Raw genomic sequence first — 15,895 nt, forward strand, 5'->3', positions numbered from 1 at the left:
ATTGATGTTTTCTCCAGAGATATGTCTAGTTACACATAGGGTAACCAACTACCCCCGTTTTCCCAGGACCAAATGGTTTCCCAGGACATAGAACTTTCAATGCTAAACCCTAGAGAGTCCAGGGCAAACTGAGACTGTTGGTCACTCTAACTACACATAAAAGTGTGCACATCTTTTGAGGGTTTCCCTGACCCTTTGAAGTCCACTCATGGGCCTTGTAGGGTTCCATGGACCCAAAGTTAATAAATCTTGGTCTAAGGTAAGCCCACTCCTATTAACATGTGAGGCTATCCAGTTAGGCTTTCAGGAGTAACAATGAAATTCACGTATTGCAATTCACAATTGCGATAGCAACTGTGTCATGACTGCCTCCTGGCCAACAGTGATTATGAGATGAACCATAATTTTTAGAGAAGTTAAACATGAAAAATTGTGCATGTGGGTATTTATGAAATTCAGGGATATAAACTAGGGGCCATGGAAATAAACATCTATAACTGAACTAAAATTCTCTTATGCTTACAACACCTAATACGTGTTTTCCCATAGTCACTGCGCCTATGGGCAACGCCCTTCAAAAAGCTGAAGATGAAGTAGGACAAATCATGCACCAGGATGATATTATCACCAACTCTGTTGCCTGAATAGAGATTTTCATGAGCTTTGTGATTTTTATGAAATGTGAGGGAGTGTTGGAAGTCATAACATTGTTTATTGTTTACAAAAGATATTTCATGTAAGCTATATGAATAATTTCATAAATATTTATAAGTGGAATTATCTTGTAATTTTTAAACCTCTTTGCCTTAAAAATTTATTTAGCTTTCATTCATTTATGTACTCGTTAATGTGTAGGGGAGGAGGACATTTCCTCTCCCCAAATGTGGGTTCGTCTGGCCGGAGAATGAATTAAATTCACATGAGACAGAATAGCAAGAGAAAATTAAACAAAGCTTTATGAGGAACCATGGCCCGGGGCCTTTCTTCCCAAAGGAAGAAAGGGCACCAAAGAAGTGGGGTGCATATAGTGGTTATATACCCCCAAACAGGGTGTTTCACATGTGATTGAAATGTCCCTCCCACAATAGTCACAAGATTGCCCTGTCGGCACAGTGCTTGATGGACACAGCAGGTAATGGTCTGCTATCTCGGTGGGGACAGCAGGAGGCAAGTCTATGTCTGGAGCTGGGTGGTCACAGGTGAGCGCAGCAATCAGTTCCTAGCCTAAGGAAAGATGCTTAATCCTTAAGAAATGCCAAAGTTGGGAGGGGGAGGGAAGTTAGTTACAGGAGGTTACCAGACTAGCACAATAAAATGCAGATTTTAGTCCTTGCCTTTGGTATTGATTAAGAGTTTTTGGAGAGAAGGTCATCTCCTTTCTTCTTCCTGGTACAGAGAGGGGGGCACCTTTTACAGATAGAAATTTACCTTACAAATGTAAATGTGTCCTAAGGAAGGGCAAGTTCCATTCCTCAGAGCCTCCTTCCCTGTCCCAGTTTATCAAAAGCAATCAGCCTCAAATAATCCTGATGCCAAAGAGACATATCTTGGGGCGGCCAATTCCAGGTCCCCACAAATGCACTGCTCGGTAGTTAAGATCCATTCTCTTGGTTTTGGGTGAGCTACAAAAAAATTTCCCCTTGTTAACCAGACCTGAATATTTTTATTTAAAACATGGAGAGAGAAGAAGAAAGAGATATATTATTGTACTTCAATCAGCAAATGCTCAGGAGGTAATAAATACACCATGTGCCCTCAGAAAAAAATTTGAAACTTTAAAGTAACCTATTTAATTAAAACTCTAATGTAACCTAAAAAAATTCAGCAGCTGACAAAAAATTATAAAGAAAACTTTACATATATATATCTATGAACAATTGAGCTCAATCAACAAACCACATCATACATAATGCAACCTTTTAGGGACAAGAAAACAGACAGGTTAAATAACATGTCCAAGGCCACAGTCAACCTCTGCAGAACATGCCACTTCTTTACCATTCTGCCCTTGACCATCCATCTGGATAAACTCAGAAAAGAAACCTTATTCTGAGGTTCTGTTAGATGTAATGAGTTGGGTTATATTGGCTATTATAGGAAATGGTCTTAAGCAGATTTTCATAGCAACAAATTGTATTATAGCAAAACTGAAGAACATGCTTCAACACTGAGGAAAATTGTGAAATGGGTTGTTCACATATCAGAAAGCTTTATCTTTTCCTAGTTTTACAAACTTATTCTAAAATATTTAGTAACAGTCATTAACATATTCAAGAGTTAGATAATGTGTTCTAAACTTGCCAATATTAGTCTAGAAAAGTAGTGACATGGTAAAAATTACGGTGCAGATTTTACAGAAAGCAGCAAATATGAAGATGGCAAAAATTTTACGCCCTCTTTCTCTCATTCTTAAAAAAAAGAGATCTGCATGTCTCAACATTGATATGTTGTATTTTCCTTTTCATTCAATTCAAAATACTTTCTAAGTTCCATTTTAATTTTTCTATTTGCCCCATGTGTTATTTAGAAATATGTTATTAATTTCCAAATATTTGGGAATTTGGAGATTTCCCAGATATCCTCCTCCTATTGATATCTCATTTAATTTTATTGTTGTCAGAGGACCTATGTTGTGTGATTTGAATGCTTTTAATATATTGACACATTTGGATCATGGTAAATGTTCTGTGTGCACTTGAAAATAATGTATATTTTGCTGTTGTCGGGTGGAGTTGTCTATTAATGTTAAACAGATCACTTTTGTTGATAGTGTAGGGGACCTGGAAATGGCCACACCAAGATATGTCTCTTTGGCATCAGGATTATTTGAGGCTGATTGCTTTTGATAAACTGGGACAGGGAAGGAGGCTCTGAGGAATGGAACTTGCCCTTTGTTAGGACACATTTACATTTGTAAGGTAAATCTCTATCTGTAAAAGGTGCCTCCCTCTCTGTACCAGGAAGAAGAAAGGAGATGACCTTCTTTCTAGAAACTCTTAAGCAATACCAAAGGCAGGGATTTAAATCTGCATTTTATTGTGCTTCTCTGGTAACCTCCTGTAACTGACTTCCCTCCCCCTCCCAAGATTGGCATTTCTTTAAGGATTAAGCATCTTTCCTTAGGCTAGGAACTGATTGCTGCGCTCACCTGTGACCACCCAGCTCAAGACAGTAGACTTGCCTTCGGCTACACCCGCCGAGATAGCAGACCCATTACCTGCTGTGTCCATCAAGCGCTGTGCCGACAGGGCAATCTTGTGACTATTGTGGGAGGGACATTTCAATCATATGTGAAACACCCTGTTTGGGGGTATATAACCACTCTGTGCACCCCACTTCGGTGCTCTTCAGGAAGAAAGACCCCAGGCCATGGTTCCTCATAAAGCTTTGTTTAATTTTCTCTTGAAATTCTGTCTCATGTGAATTTAATTCGTTCTCTGGCCAGATGAACCCACATTTGGGAAGAGGAAGTGTCTTCCTCCCCTACAATAGTATTGTTCAAACCTTCTATATGCTTACTGATTTTCTCTCTGCTTGTTCTATCAATCATTGAGGGAAGGATGCTGAAATCTCCAACTATAATTGTGAACTTGTCTACTTCTTTCATTTCTATCAGATTATTCTTTATGAATTTTGAAGTTCTGTTATACATATAATGTTAGGATTCACATGTCCTTTTGATGAATTGACTCCTTTATTATTACCAAATGATTTTCTATGCTCTTGGAAATATTCCTTGCTCTGAAATCTACTTTGTCTTATAATAATATAGCCAATCCAGCTTTCTTCTGACTCGTGTTAGCATCGTTTTCTTTTTTCCAATCTTTTACTATTTACTTACCTATGTCTTTTTATTTAAAGTATATTTTTTATAGGCAGCATACAATGTGTCTTGCTTTTTAAATTCAACCTAACAATCTGTGTCTTTTCCTTGGAGTATAACATTGGGCAAACTTTGGTACTGAAAATGAAGTAAAAAAAACCTATTATATGTCTGTGGGATGTAGGGGAGGAAGACATTTCCTCTTCCCAAATGTGGGTTCGTCTGGCTGGAGAACGAATTAAATTCACATGAGACAGAATAGCAAGAGAAAATTAAACAAAGCTTTATGAGGAACCATGGCCCGGGGCCTTTCTTCCCAAAGGAAGAAAGGGCACCGAAGAAGTGGGGTGTGATGAGGATTTTTAGGCTGGTTAGTTTTAAAACTACAGATGAGAAGCAGGCTCGAGGTGTGGAATTTGCATGTCCCTTTGTTGGGAAACATTTACCTTGCTAAGGGAAACCTCTATCTGTGAAGATTCCTCCCTCTCTGTGCCAGGAAGAAGGGGGATGGCCTTATCTCTAGAAACTCTTAATCAATGCCAGAGGCAAGGACTTAAGTCGTTTACTGTCTGGCAACCTCATGTAACTGACCCCCGCCCCCCCAAATCCTCCTTTGTCTTTAGCTGAGGATAATATTCAAGCGGTGACTTCTGCCATTTACTCAATCCGGTTTGATTCTTATCTAAAAGTTGTGGGACCGCCAAATGGCCGGACCCTACAGGCACTGATACCATTTTAACTTTTTTACAGATTCTTTCCTTTGTCTTGTAAAGAGATAACTCACATACCTATGCCTTAAATTTAGCCTTACTCTCCACCCAACTTTGCAGCAGAAGTGGCAGCAGCAACAGCAACATGCTGGCAGCAGCTCTGCCTGCCCATGTGTCCTGTCCCCATGCCAGCGGTGGCAGCAGCAGCTCCCCATGCCAGCAGCATCTCTGACTGCCCGTGGGTCCTGTCCCCATGCAGCAGCTCTGACTGCCCATGGGTCATGTTCCCATGGCAGCAGCAGAAGCTCTGACTGCTCATGGGTCCTGTCCCTATGCTATTCTAGTCTCTAAATAAAAGAGCACTACTGCCAGATCTTAAGAGTCTAAGAAATCTTTCTTTCGACTCCTCGGCTCACCGACCCCGCATCAGGGTGCACAGAGTGGTTATATACCCCCAAACAGGGTGCTTCACATATGATTGAAATGTCCCTTTTACAATAGTCACGAGGCTGCTCTGTCAGCACAGCGCTGGATGGAAACGACAGATAGGTCTGCTGTCCCAGTGAACGCCTCAGGATGGCAGGTGTGTTGCCTCAGGCTGGGGGGGTCACAGATGAGAGCCACAATCGGTTCCCAGCCTGAAAAAAAGATGCTTAATCTTTAAGGAGAGCCCAACGTTGGGAGGGGGAGAGAAGTCAGTTACAGGAGGTTACCAGAGAAGCACAATAAAATGCAGATTTAAGTCCTTGCCTTTGGTATTGATTAAGAGTTTCTAGAGAGAAGGTCATCTCCTTTCTTCTTCCTAGTACAGAGTGGGAGGCACCTTTTACAGATAGAGATTTACCTTACAAATGTAAATGTGTCCTAACAAAGGGCAAGTTCCATTCCTCAGAGCCTCCTTCCCTGTCCCAGTTTATCAAAAGCAATCAGCCTCAAATAATCCTGATGCCAAAGACACATATCTTGGTGTGGCCAATTCCAGGTCCCTACAGTGACTATGATTGTTATTATTAACATACATAATGGAGACAAGTGAAAGTGTAAATACAACAGTGTATTTTGTGTCTATGTTTAAATTATACACAAATACACAAATTCTATTATCTTTTTAATAACTGCTATCTATATGATTCTAATGTTCATAAAACTTTTAAAAACAATATCAATTATATTAATTTCTCATATCTGCACAAGAGTTTTATTTTTCCACCAACTTTTCCCCAATGGCCAATTCAATGTATGTACTGAAAAAATATAATCTGTCTGTTCTATGGTTTTAAAGAGGAAAATGTATATAGTTTAAAAATTCTAATGATAATAAGATAGTGAGTTTGCCAGCAGTAGGAATAAAGTTTGCTTCTTGCTAATTTGCTTAAGAATCTAAAAAAAAACCCCTCTTAAAAGTTAACGTTATCCTCCTTTCTTCAGGGGATGCTGGGCTACATAGTCTTGAAGGTTATAGATGGCGTAATAAGTTGAATGATGACTCTCCCCAAAGATACGTTCACCTCCTAATCCCTAAAGCCTGTGAACGTTACCTTATGTGGCAAAAGATGTGATTAAGTCAAGCAGCTTGAGGAGAGGAGTTTTTCCTAGATTACCTGGGTGGCTCTAAATGCCGTCATATGTATATAAGAGAGGCAGAGGGAGATTTGACTGGGGCACACACAGAGGAGAAAGAGATATGAAAGTGGAGGCAGAGATGAGAGCGATGCGACCACAAATCAAGGAATATCAAGGCAGTCTAGCAGCTACTAGAAACTGAAAAAGGCAAGGAGCAGATCTTTTCCCTACCTCCCACAGCTTCCAGAGGGGGTATGACAACAATGACACCTTCATTTCAGACTTCTGGCCTCCAGAACTGTGAGACAATAAATTTCTGTCGTTTTAAGCCATGAGTTATGTGGTAATTGGTTATGACAGCCCTAGGGAACTAATACAGTTGACTACTTCCTTGTTACCTTTATTTAAATATTTCACTATATCACAAATTTTATCTTTAGGAAGTTATTTTTTATATCTAACCAAATCCCTCCTATACTGTTATTGACAGAGCTGTAGACTTTTTGGGTTAAAAAGGATCTTACAAGTCATGTAGTCCAACTTCCCTCCAGGATTTGAAAATTATATCTCCACAGAGATATTTACCGATTCAAGCTATTCCATTTTTTCCAGTGTTGACTTTCATATGTTGAATCAGAGAAACTTCTGCCTAGCTCCTTCCTCAGAAGCCACAAGAATCAACTCAATTTCTTCTACATGACATTTCCCCAAACTTGGCTTGGTTATATCTATCACTTTCTCTATGTCTATTTTTGTTCCTTTGGTCATTAACAGAAATAGTTATGGCAAATGTGATTTAACTATAGGAAATTCCTAAACAGAATTTAAAGAGAGAAGGTGTTAGATAGATTATTTAATTTGATCTCTATTTTATATAGGTTTCTATTTTCCCACATCGCCAGAAGTGTTCAACTATTTCATCATGGTATAATGTTAATTTTTTGGTGAGTTCTTTCTTATATCATGCTAAAATCTGTTTTATTTTTACCCATTAGTAGGAATTCTAACCTTTATGGAACAAATTATACTCTGTGCATGACTGCCCTTTAAATACTTAAAGAGAACTATTGTATCATGCTTTGTCAAAGCATTTTCTACTCTGTTTAAACAAATCTATGTCTTCAATAATTCATCAAGAGGAATGATGTTCTGATTCCTCAATTCTCTGGTCATTATTCTGCAGAAGCATTTTATTTCTACAATGTATCTCTTAAAATGTGAATTCTAGAACTGAAGCCAAAAATATGCATTTTTATTTATTTATTTTTTGCTGAGGAAGATTTGCCCTGAGCTAACACCTGTTGCCAGTCTTAGTCTATTTTGTATGTAGGTTGCTGCCCCAGCATGGCCACCAATGAGTGGGGTCGGTCTAAGCCCAGGAACCAAACCCAGGCCACTGAAGTAGAGCACACTGAACTTGACCACTAGGCCACAGGGCCAGCCTCTAAAAATCAACATGTTTTACCATCAGTATGTTCTCAGCTGAGATTTTATAGGACTCACTGTGAGTCATATTTCTACTATCCTGTAGTATAGAATATGAATTATATTAATTTATACAGTATTAATTTATGTTAAATTTCACTCATTTTTTATTACTTTTATTTTTAAACTTTATTTCTGACTTCTATAGAATTATCAATTTCTCTCAGTTTAGTGTCTCTTTTGGTCTATTATGCCCGTCGTCTTTAAGTTCATACAAGTTATTGATAAGTGCATATTCTAGTAGGGTGAAAAAATATAAGTCCTGTAACAATAGTACCTTCCTTCCAGAGTGATAACATTTTATCAATTGCCTTTTGAGTGAAGGTTTTACAAGCAGATAAGAACAAATAGAACTACTTTACCATCTTAGTCATTATTGCTCCATATTATACAAAACTATATGATAGTAATTGTTTTCAAATTCTTCTCAGAAATTGAGATGTATTATACATATATAACATTTCCTTACTATTTCAGTCTAGTACTTCTATGAAAATAGACAAAGTGAGGTTATTATTTGTTGACCTAAATGAATCCAGAGTAGATTCTAGTTATATATAATATATATAATAAATGTATACTTTTAAATAATATATCAAGTACATTAAATAATATATTAAATAGTATATTACATTAAATAATAAATAACATAGTACATCAAATAATATATTTAATAATTAAAACATATTTTAAAATATATAAAACACTCTAATTATATATAACACATATATTTTTATATATTACATTTAAAAATCTCAAAGCAACTGATAGTAAAATATTTGTAGAATTTTGTTAAAATCATTTTAAAACTTCCCAGTAAATAATGTGGTAAGTTGAATCAATTAGTGGATCATTTCAAAAAATGTAAAATACCTTGATTTCCAGTACTCTAGTTTCATTGCTATTTTCTCACAATTCTTTAACGGTCACTGACGCTGACTTTGATCACATCAAAATATATCTCTGGAGGTCCAGTATGTGATTTATTTGGATTTCAAAATATGAACACTTCTTCATTGGGGAATGTCCTCTCAAATTTCAATGCACTCTTTCAGTGTTTGTTTTTATTTTCCCTTTAATGATAATTGTCATTGATAAAGATAAAAGATAGGAACTCAACAAGGCATCTTTATTTATTTTAATTATTAGCATAGCAGTCTTTAAAGTGTGGTCCCTTGTCAGCATTAATTCAATTAGAAATTAGAAACGCAAATTCCCAGCCCTCCCTGCCCCCTCTGCCTTAGAAACTTTGGGCGTGGGGGTGGGGTGACTCTCAATGATATGAATGCTAAAAGCCATTCAGGTGAGTCTGATGCACGTTAAACTTTCAAGATCCATTGTGTTGTGTTAGAATTACACTGAGGCAGCAAGGTATGTTGTTTCTGTAAGGTCTTAAGGAGAAATGTGTGTATTGTATATTTCAGTTATTGTATTTTCTGCTTTTGCAATATATTTAGCAGAAGAAAAAAATGCGAAAAAGGATAGTGAAGAAAACAGTTAAAATGATTACAGTGTGACAAATCATAAAACCAACAAAATAACCAACTCAGTGTGTTTTTTCCTTAGCACTTTGGTGAGCTCTGAAGGCCACATGGAAGAAGTACAAATTACAGTCTATGCTACCTCAAGGGAACAAAAAGGGACTTAATAAGTTGTTCTTCTTGCACAAGAAAAATGCATTAAACAAGCAATGGAAATCATTATATGATGTGCTATTTTTACGATTTAAACTCTAAGTGCTCTAGGAGTTAAAAGGAGAGAAATAACACAGACAATAGGGGAATCATGAGAAAATTTTCAAAAAACACAGATTTGGTTCAGGTCTAAAATGTAGCTACAATTTTATCTGGTAGATAAAATAGAATAGCATGTTTCAATTTGGGAGTGGAAAATATACAAACAAGAGAATGAAAGGTCTAGGCAAAACTGTGGAGGAAAAATCATTGTGGATTTTAGTATTACGCTGATGTGGGAACGGTGTTAAAAATTTAAGCTAGGGCTATGGACCTTATATTTATAATCAAGAGGAGGGGAGTACGGATGGTTTTAGGGACTTCTGTTAGACTCCTACAGTTGAAAAAAAGTTCATGGTGTGTGAATGCATTTGCATGTGTATAAAAATGTTTTGTTTCTTCAGCTTTTTTTATGGTCTCACAGAAGTTTAAGACTCTTCTCCAAGTGTACCAACCAGTGGTATAAAGCTTGAGATCTTGTAAGTTTACACTATTTTAGGGGGTCATAACAGACCAGTTCTCAGGACTTGTGCAATCAATATATTTAGACAGTAGAAAATAAATGTAGTTTTCTATCAATGACATTTTATTTGAGGAAGATCGCCATTATAGTTCTAAGAGTAGTGAGAATAAAGCAATGTGGAGAGAATTACATTTTTAAAATAAGTAAACTTCAAGTCTTTAACGAGGCCTATTATTTGGATATTCCCATTTCTTGATTGATGAGGCCCTTGCAATCGACCTCTTAAATGCTCCCTTTACATCTTTGTTTCTAAGTGTGTATATAAGGGGGTTCAACATGGGTGTGATGATTCCGTAAAAAAGGGACACCATCTTTCCCCGGTCCTTGGAGGCAGGGGATGGTGGTTGCAGATACATATAGATAGCAGTGCCATAAAAAAGTGACACCACAATTAGATGGGAGCCACATGTTCCAAATGCCTTTCGTCGACCTTCAGCTGACCTTATTCTCAACACTGCTTGGACAATAAAAGCATATGATATAAGAATGAGTGCCACGGGTATTAGAAGAAATAGCACACTGATAAAGAATAGTTCAGCCTCATTTGCTGTTGTGTCTACACATGACAGCTTGAGCAGAGCAGGGACTTCGCAGAAGAAGTGATCCACTTCTTTATGGCCACAAAGCGGCATCTGAAGAGTCAAAGTGGACTGCAATACTGAGTTACTGAAGCCACTAATCCAGGATGCAGCTGCCAACTGGAGGCAGAGTCTTTGGTGCATGATCACTGAGTAATGGAGAGGGCAACAAATAGCTACAAACCTATCAAAGGACATGACGGCCAGGAGAAGACATTCAGTGGAACCCAAGGCCAGGAAAATGAAAAGTTGGGCCACACAGCCACCATAACTAATTACTTTCCTGCTGTTGCATATGTTTACCAGCATTTGTGGAACTGTACTTGTGGTATAGCAAAGGTCCAGGAGTGAGAGATTAGTCAGAAAAAAATACATGGGGGTGTGGAGTTTGGAATCCAGACGTGACACGAGAATTATTGCCAAATTGCCAAAGATGGTCAAGATATAGGAAACCAGGAATACCACAAAGAGTGGAAGCTCCAGCCACGGTCTATCTGAGAAGCCTAAGAGGATGAACTCTTGTGGGACACTCTCATTTACCTGATTCATGTTAAATGCTTCAACTCTTGGTTCCCTGAAATATAAACTCAGTGAGTTCATAAACATATTTCTTTATTGTCAGTTATAATCATTTTGCCAAGAATTTGCATAGATTTACAGACTGATGCTATTAATAATGTGAAAAATGTATTGATAACAAAATAAATATCTTTCCAAGTATTTCAAAAGTGTTTCTGTATAATAGCACGTGAGCAAAATGAATTTAAAAATTTTAAAGCATATCGCCAGTTTCCACATTCACAGAATTGACCCTTGACCTTTTGTTTTGTTTTGACCTTTTGTTATTTTCTAAGTTCATTGTTCTCATTTCCTTCTACCTAGATCCCTACTATTAGGTAGACATAGACACAGTTCCTGTCACTTGAATTCATTCTAATTTCTCCTTAATGCCAATAAGATTACCTGTTTGTATGAATTTGTTAAAATTGTTTAAATCTTACTCCCCCTCTTGAAAAAAACAATGTAGACAGAATCTAGTAAGTTATCAGACACAATTTAAACAGATATATCCTTTTTCTTTTGGAAACTCAGAATTCTTATAGGATTATTTATGGAGTAAACATGAAATTTGAAGTGGATGGGCCTGGGCTCATATGTCTAGTCTGCCTACATAGTCGCGTTACCTTGGGAGTGTTTTTTATCCTCTGATCTTCAAGCTCCTCATTTGTAAATAGTGGTATCGATGCAAGAACTCTGGAGTGCTTTGGGCAAAGGCTATTAAGGGCCCTGCATTTTCTGGAGGTACCAATCTGTCAACTCTACCTGCTGAAATGTATTCATTCCAAAGAAATCTTAACAGAACACTCTAAATTATTTTATTATTTTATCAGTATGAAAATATACATTTTTCACTATAACTCATGTTCATCAAAACGTTAGCAATGTCTTTTAATTTTGTTGAACTTATTCTAGAACTGTTAGTCCCCTAAAAAATGTCCCCTTGCTCTCATCTAAGAAATCTGAGATACATAGTCACAGATACAGCTGGGAGATGATGTTCAAATGTATGTTTACATGAAAAAAGGCAGATATTGAACATTTGTAAAGTATGATACCCTCAATTTAAAAAAGAAATAAAGCATATTTTTATATATACATACAGAGAGAAGTACTAATTTATAATCAAAAGTTACGCTGAAGAATAGAGAAGGAAGTACTACTCCTGGGAAATGGGGAGGAGTAGGAGTAAACGAGGCGTTATTTGTAAGTTTACCTGTTTTTCTTCTTTCTAATTTTTAATAAGCAGACATTACTCTCATAATACATTGTTTAAAATCTCCCCACTCACCAATTTACTGTCTGTACCCTGCTCTCAGATTAGCATTGCTTTTGTTTAAGACTTTGATCCCCGAGGGTACAAACCTTTAAAAGAAATTTAACTTCATACTTTCTTAACATCAAGTCTGAATCTGTAAGGAACTTTTCTAAAGGATGATGGGGCATTTTGCATCTAATTGGCTGAAAAACTATTGACAAGTGTGTTTATAGGCATGTGCAGGCACACACACATACCTACAGGCAAATGCGCATATTGTACAGGGAAAATGTTCCTCTGTATGTGTAAAGTAAATTCTCTGAACTCCATTATTCATATTTTAATATATTTGATATTTGGATAGGTCAAGCAATCAATGCACACATTTAATGTGATATTGCATCTTGTCATAAAGCTGTCATAATCAAAAGCTACTAATCTTGCAATTAATGGCATTTTAGAATTGACAGAATTATATGTATACATGTGATTTTCAGTTTTCTTGCCTGAAAGTTTATTGACTCTAAAGTATCAACTTTGCTTATTCTCTTGTATTCTGTTTCTGTTACTCTTACACATTTTAAACGTTCTACTATATTTCTAAAATTTCTAAACCCACAGTTTAGAATACTTGCCTAGGTGAATACACGTCATCACCGCCTTTTAAACCTGTATATTGGTTGACCTTATGTCTGTCATCTCTCTATTGAATTCTCTCATTCCGTATCTGAACTTGAACATTCAAAAAGAGAAGGTTCAACAGAGCCTTGGAAGCATCTTTGTAAGCTGCACTATGGACAGAGTATCAAGACAGAAGAGGTAACAAGAGTTTTAGGCCCAAATCTGCCAGAGAGTCATTAAGTGGACAAATTAGCTAAAAGTTTTGGATGTCACTTTTATCTTCTGTAACATGATGGGGTTGATATTTTCCTTTCAGCATAAAAACTGTTTACTTTTAGGTTTTCTCAAATTATCTCATATCCCTATGACATAGACTTCTAAGTTTCACATAGATACCGTCTTCTTGCTGGAGTATAAGGATGAACGATAAGAGTGATTGTCACAGCTGATACATTGTAACCTAGCTTAGCAATACAAGAAAGTTTGTAAAAGGAAATTTTCCTGTTCATGAAAGATTAATTTTGTGAGCAGAAACTGAATTTATATGTTCAGAGAAGTTACTTTCCCCAGGTCCTAGAGCTGGTAAGTAGCAGACTGAAGACTAGAACCTAAGACTGACCTGCTATAAAGTTCTTATTTCCCATAGAGAATACAAATACATTCAAAATAACATTATATATAATACACATATATATATATGAAGAGTGTATATATTTATATATTCATAGAAGCTGAAGCTGAATGAATCAGATTTTTCCTAGCAGATAATTTTGTCTTTGCTTAGATTTAAAACATATACAGAACATGAACTGAGTGCTTAAAGCACTCAGATTTTGCATAGTGATTTTTTGAAATGTGTTCTACTTACCTCCATTTTAAGCATTGGTGATAGCTCAATTTATTTTTATATCCAAGAAGCCTTGAATTCGAATAAGACTAATTTAAAGTTCACAGATACAATAATGTCATCATATATTATTTAGTTGTAGAACTGGTTTGATGAAATTCATTCAACTTCTTTTAATTACACTCAATTTATGGCAAGTCATGAGGTCTCCATTCAGACACAACTAGAATGACGGTGTCACAGATGGCCAGAATGTGGTGTTCTGGAATCACATCACTTGGAATTAGGGCATCCACTGCTGTTTTCAGAGGTTTTTTTCCAACCAGTTTCGCAAAATGGATCAAAGTATGGCACACTGTCTCTATCAATACTATTGCTGTTGGTTTTGGTCTCTGGCAGAAATCTTAAACAATAAATTGCAAACTCTTCCCCCATAGTTTATAGTAATTCACCGCATACCCAATGGGAGGAGAGAGGAGATCTCTGAAGTGATATTCCTCTTTGCCGTTGATTTGCTCAGCAAACTCTTCCTCCAGGGACTGAATCTTCAACAACTCTAAGACAATAGGAAGGACAATGGGGACTAAAACATCAAACAGAGTTTGAATTTTGTGCTATTGAATTGAGATTAGTATTCGTTTGTAAACTACTCATTGACTTCTCTAAAGCCACTTCTTTCAGGAAGGAATTCTTTATTCCATGTGTAAATTCTCTAAGAATCCATCTGAGGTCATGTAACATTCTCTATATTTCTATATTTCCGTATCAGAAAATAGACTTCTATTTAATTTACCTTAAGATAATCTCTTGTTAATTTGGTTTATGATACATTTCACGTAAAACAGTTTAAAAAATTAATATAGAGACAATAGATCCATCTTTTCTTTCATGGTTTTTTATATTTCTAGGCTTGATTCCTTAAGCTTCTCTTCAACTCAAGGTTGTGTATATACTCTTGTAAGATTTAAATTTTTCTTTCTTTTTATATTAGCGTCTCTAATCCTGCCAGAATAAATATTTATTTTTTATGTCCTATAATATGCAAATTCATTTCAGTTTCTTTTCCAGATGAGTAGATTTGGAAGACATTTATTTATAATTCTGAAAAAGATAAGGATCTATTAAATAGAAAAAACAATTTTTTAACAAATTTGAAAAAAAAAACCCCACAAATGGCCCAATAGGAAAATGACAAATTATAGGAATAGACAATATAGAGAACAGCAAATCCACATGACCAATAGCTATAGAAAATATGACAAAATTCTCAAATAGAGAAGGTTGTATTAAAGTAACGATAAAACTCTTCACCGGATTGGAAGAAAAAGGATAATGGAATTCTATTGCTAATGAGAATGAAGGTAAAAGGCTACTCAGAGATTACTGGAGGAAATTCAAAGTATTACAGGCTTTCTGGGGAAAAATATGGCAATGGCTACTAAAAATGGCATATTTTCTCGACCTAGAGCTGTTACTCTTAGGAATCTTTCCCATAGAAAAGAATCTAACAGTATATAAGGACAAATGGACAATCATGTTTGATGTAGAAATGATTTAATGGCCAAAGATGGAGAAAAATATAGCATGCTTTGATAGAAAATTTGCTAAATACTTAATATATTAACAGAATGGGAAATATTCATCCATGTGAAATAAGGAATTATAGCTCTAACAAATGTCTTGGATATGTTTTCCTGAGGCATAGTTGAATGAGCAAACAGAAATGCAGAAAAATGTACATAACATGGTCCTAATTTTATAAAATAATGATTGAAAACAACCAAAATATGATTTTATTATGTATTGTGTGTCTGTATGAGATTACATGAGAAAATATGTTTTTCCCTAGAACAGCAAGAAAGGCTGCTTCTTAGGTAATTAACATGAATATCCCGGAGAGGGGCAGAGGGCAATATGCAGAGAGGAAGAGGATGAAGGAGCATGAAGAAAAACTGGAAAAAAAACAAATTTAGACTTTGTGTATATCCAAACATTTTTTTTTGATTCTTCAAGCTTTTCGTTAGTTGATTTAAAAGAGCAGAAAGTTAACTTTAACTTTTTTGAAAATTTATTTTTTATTGTTTTTTAATTGAGTTCATAACAGTTTACATCATTGTGAAATTTCAGTGGTGCATTATTTCTTGTCTGTCACCATATAAGTGCTCCCCTTCACCCCCGTGCCCATCTCCCACCCCC

At 36.1% G+C, this 15,895-nt stretch overlaps 1 protein-coding gene across 1 annotated transcript; it reads right to left on the reverse strand.

Annotated features, from left to right (window-relative positions):
* Nucleotides 1-9,995: 9,995 nt before the first annotated feature.
* LOC103544674 (olfactory receptor 2B2-like) lies at nt 9,996-10,964 on the reverse strand. The gene has a single exon (XM_008511481.1). It carries the CDS (start codon nt 10,962-10,964, stop codon nt 9,996-9,998), a length of 969 nt encoding a protein of 322 aa, XP_008509703.1.
* Nucleotides 10,965-15,895: the final 4,931 nt, after the last annotated feature.

This window comes from Equus przewalskii, chromosome 19 (assembly GCF_037783145.1).
Source record: "Equus przewalskii isolate Varuska chromosome 19, EquPr2, whole genome shotgun sequence".
NCBI lineage: Eukaryota > Metazoa > Chordata > Mammalia > Perissodactyla > Equidae > Equus > Equus przewalskii.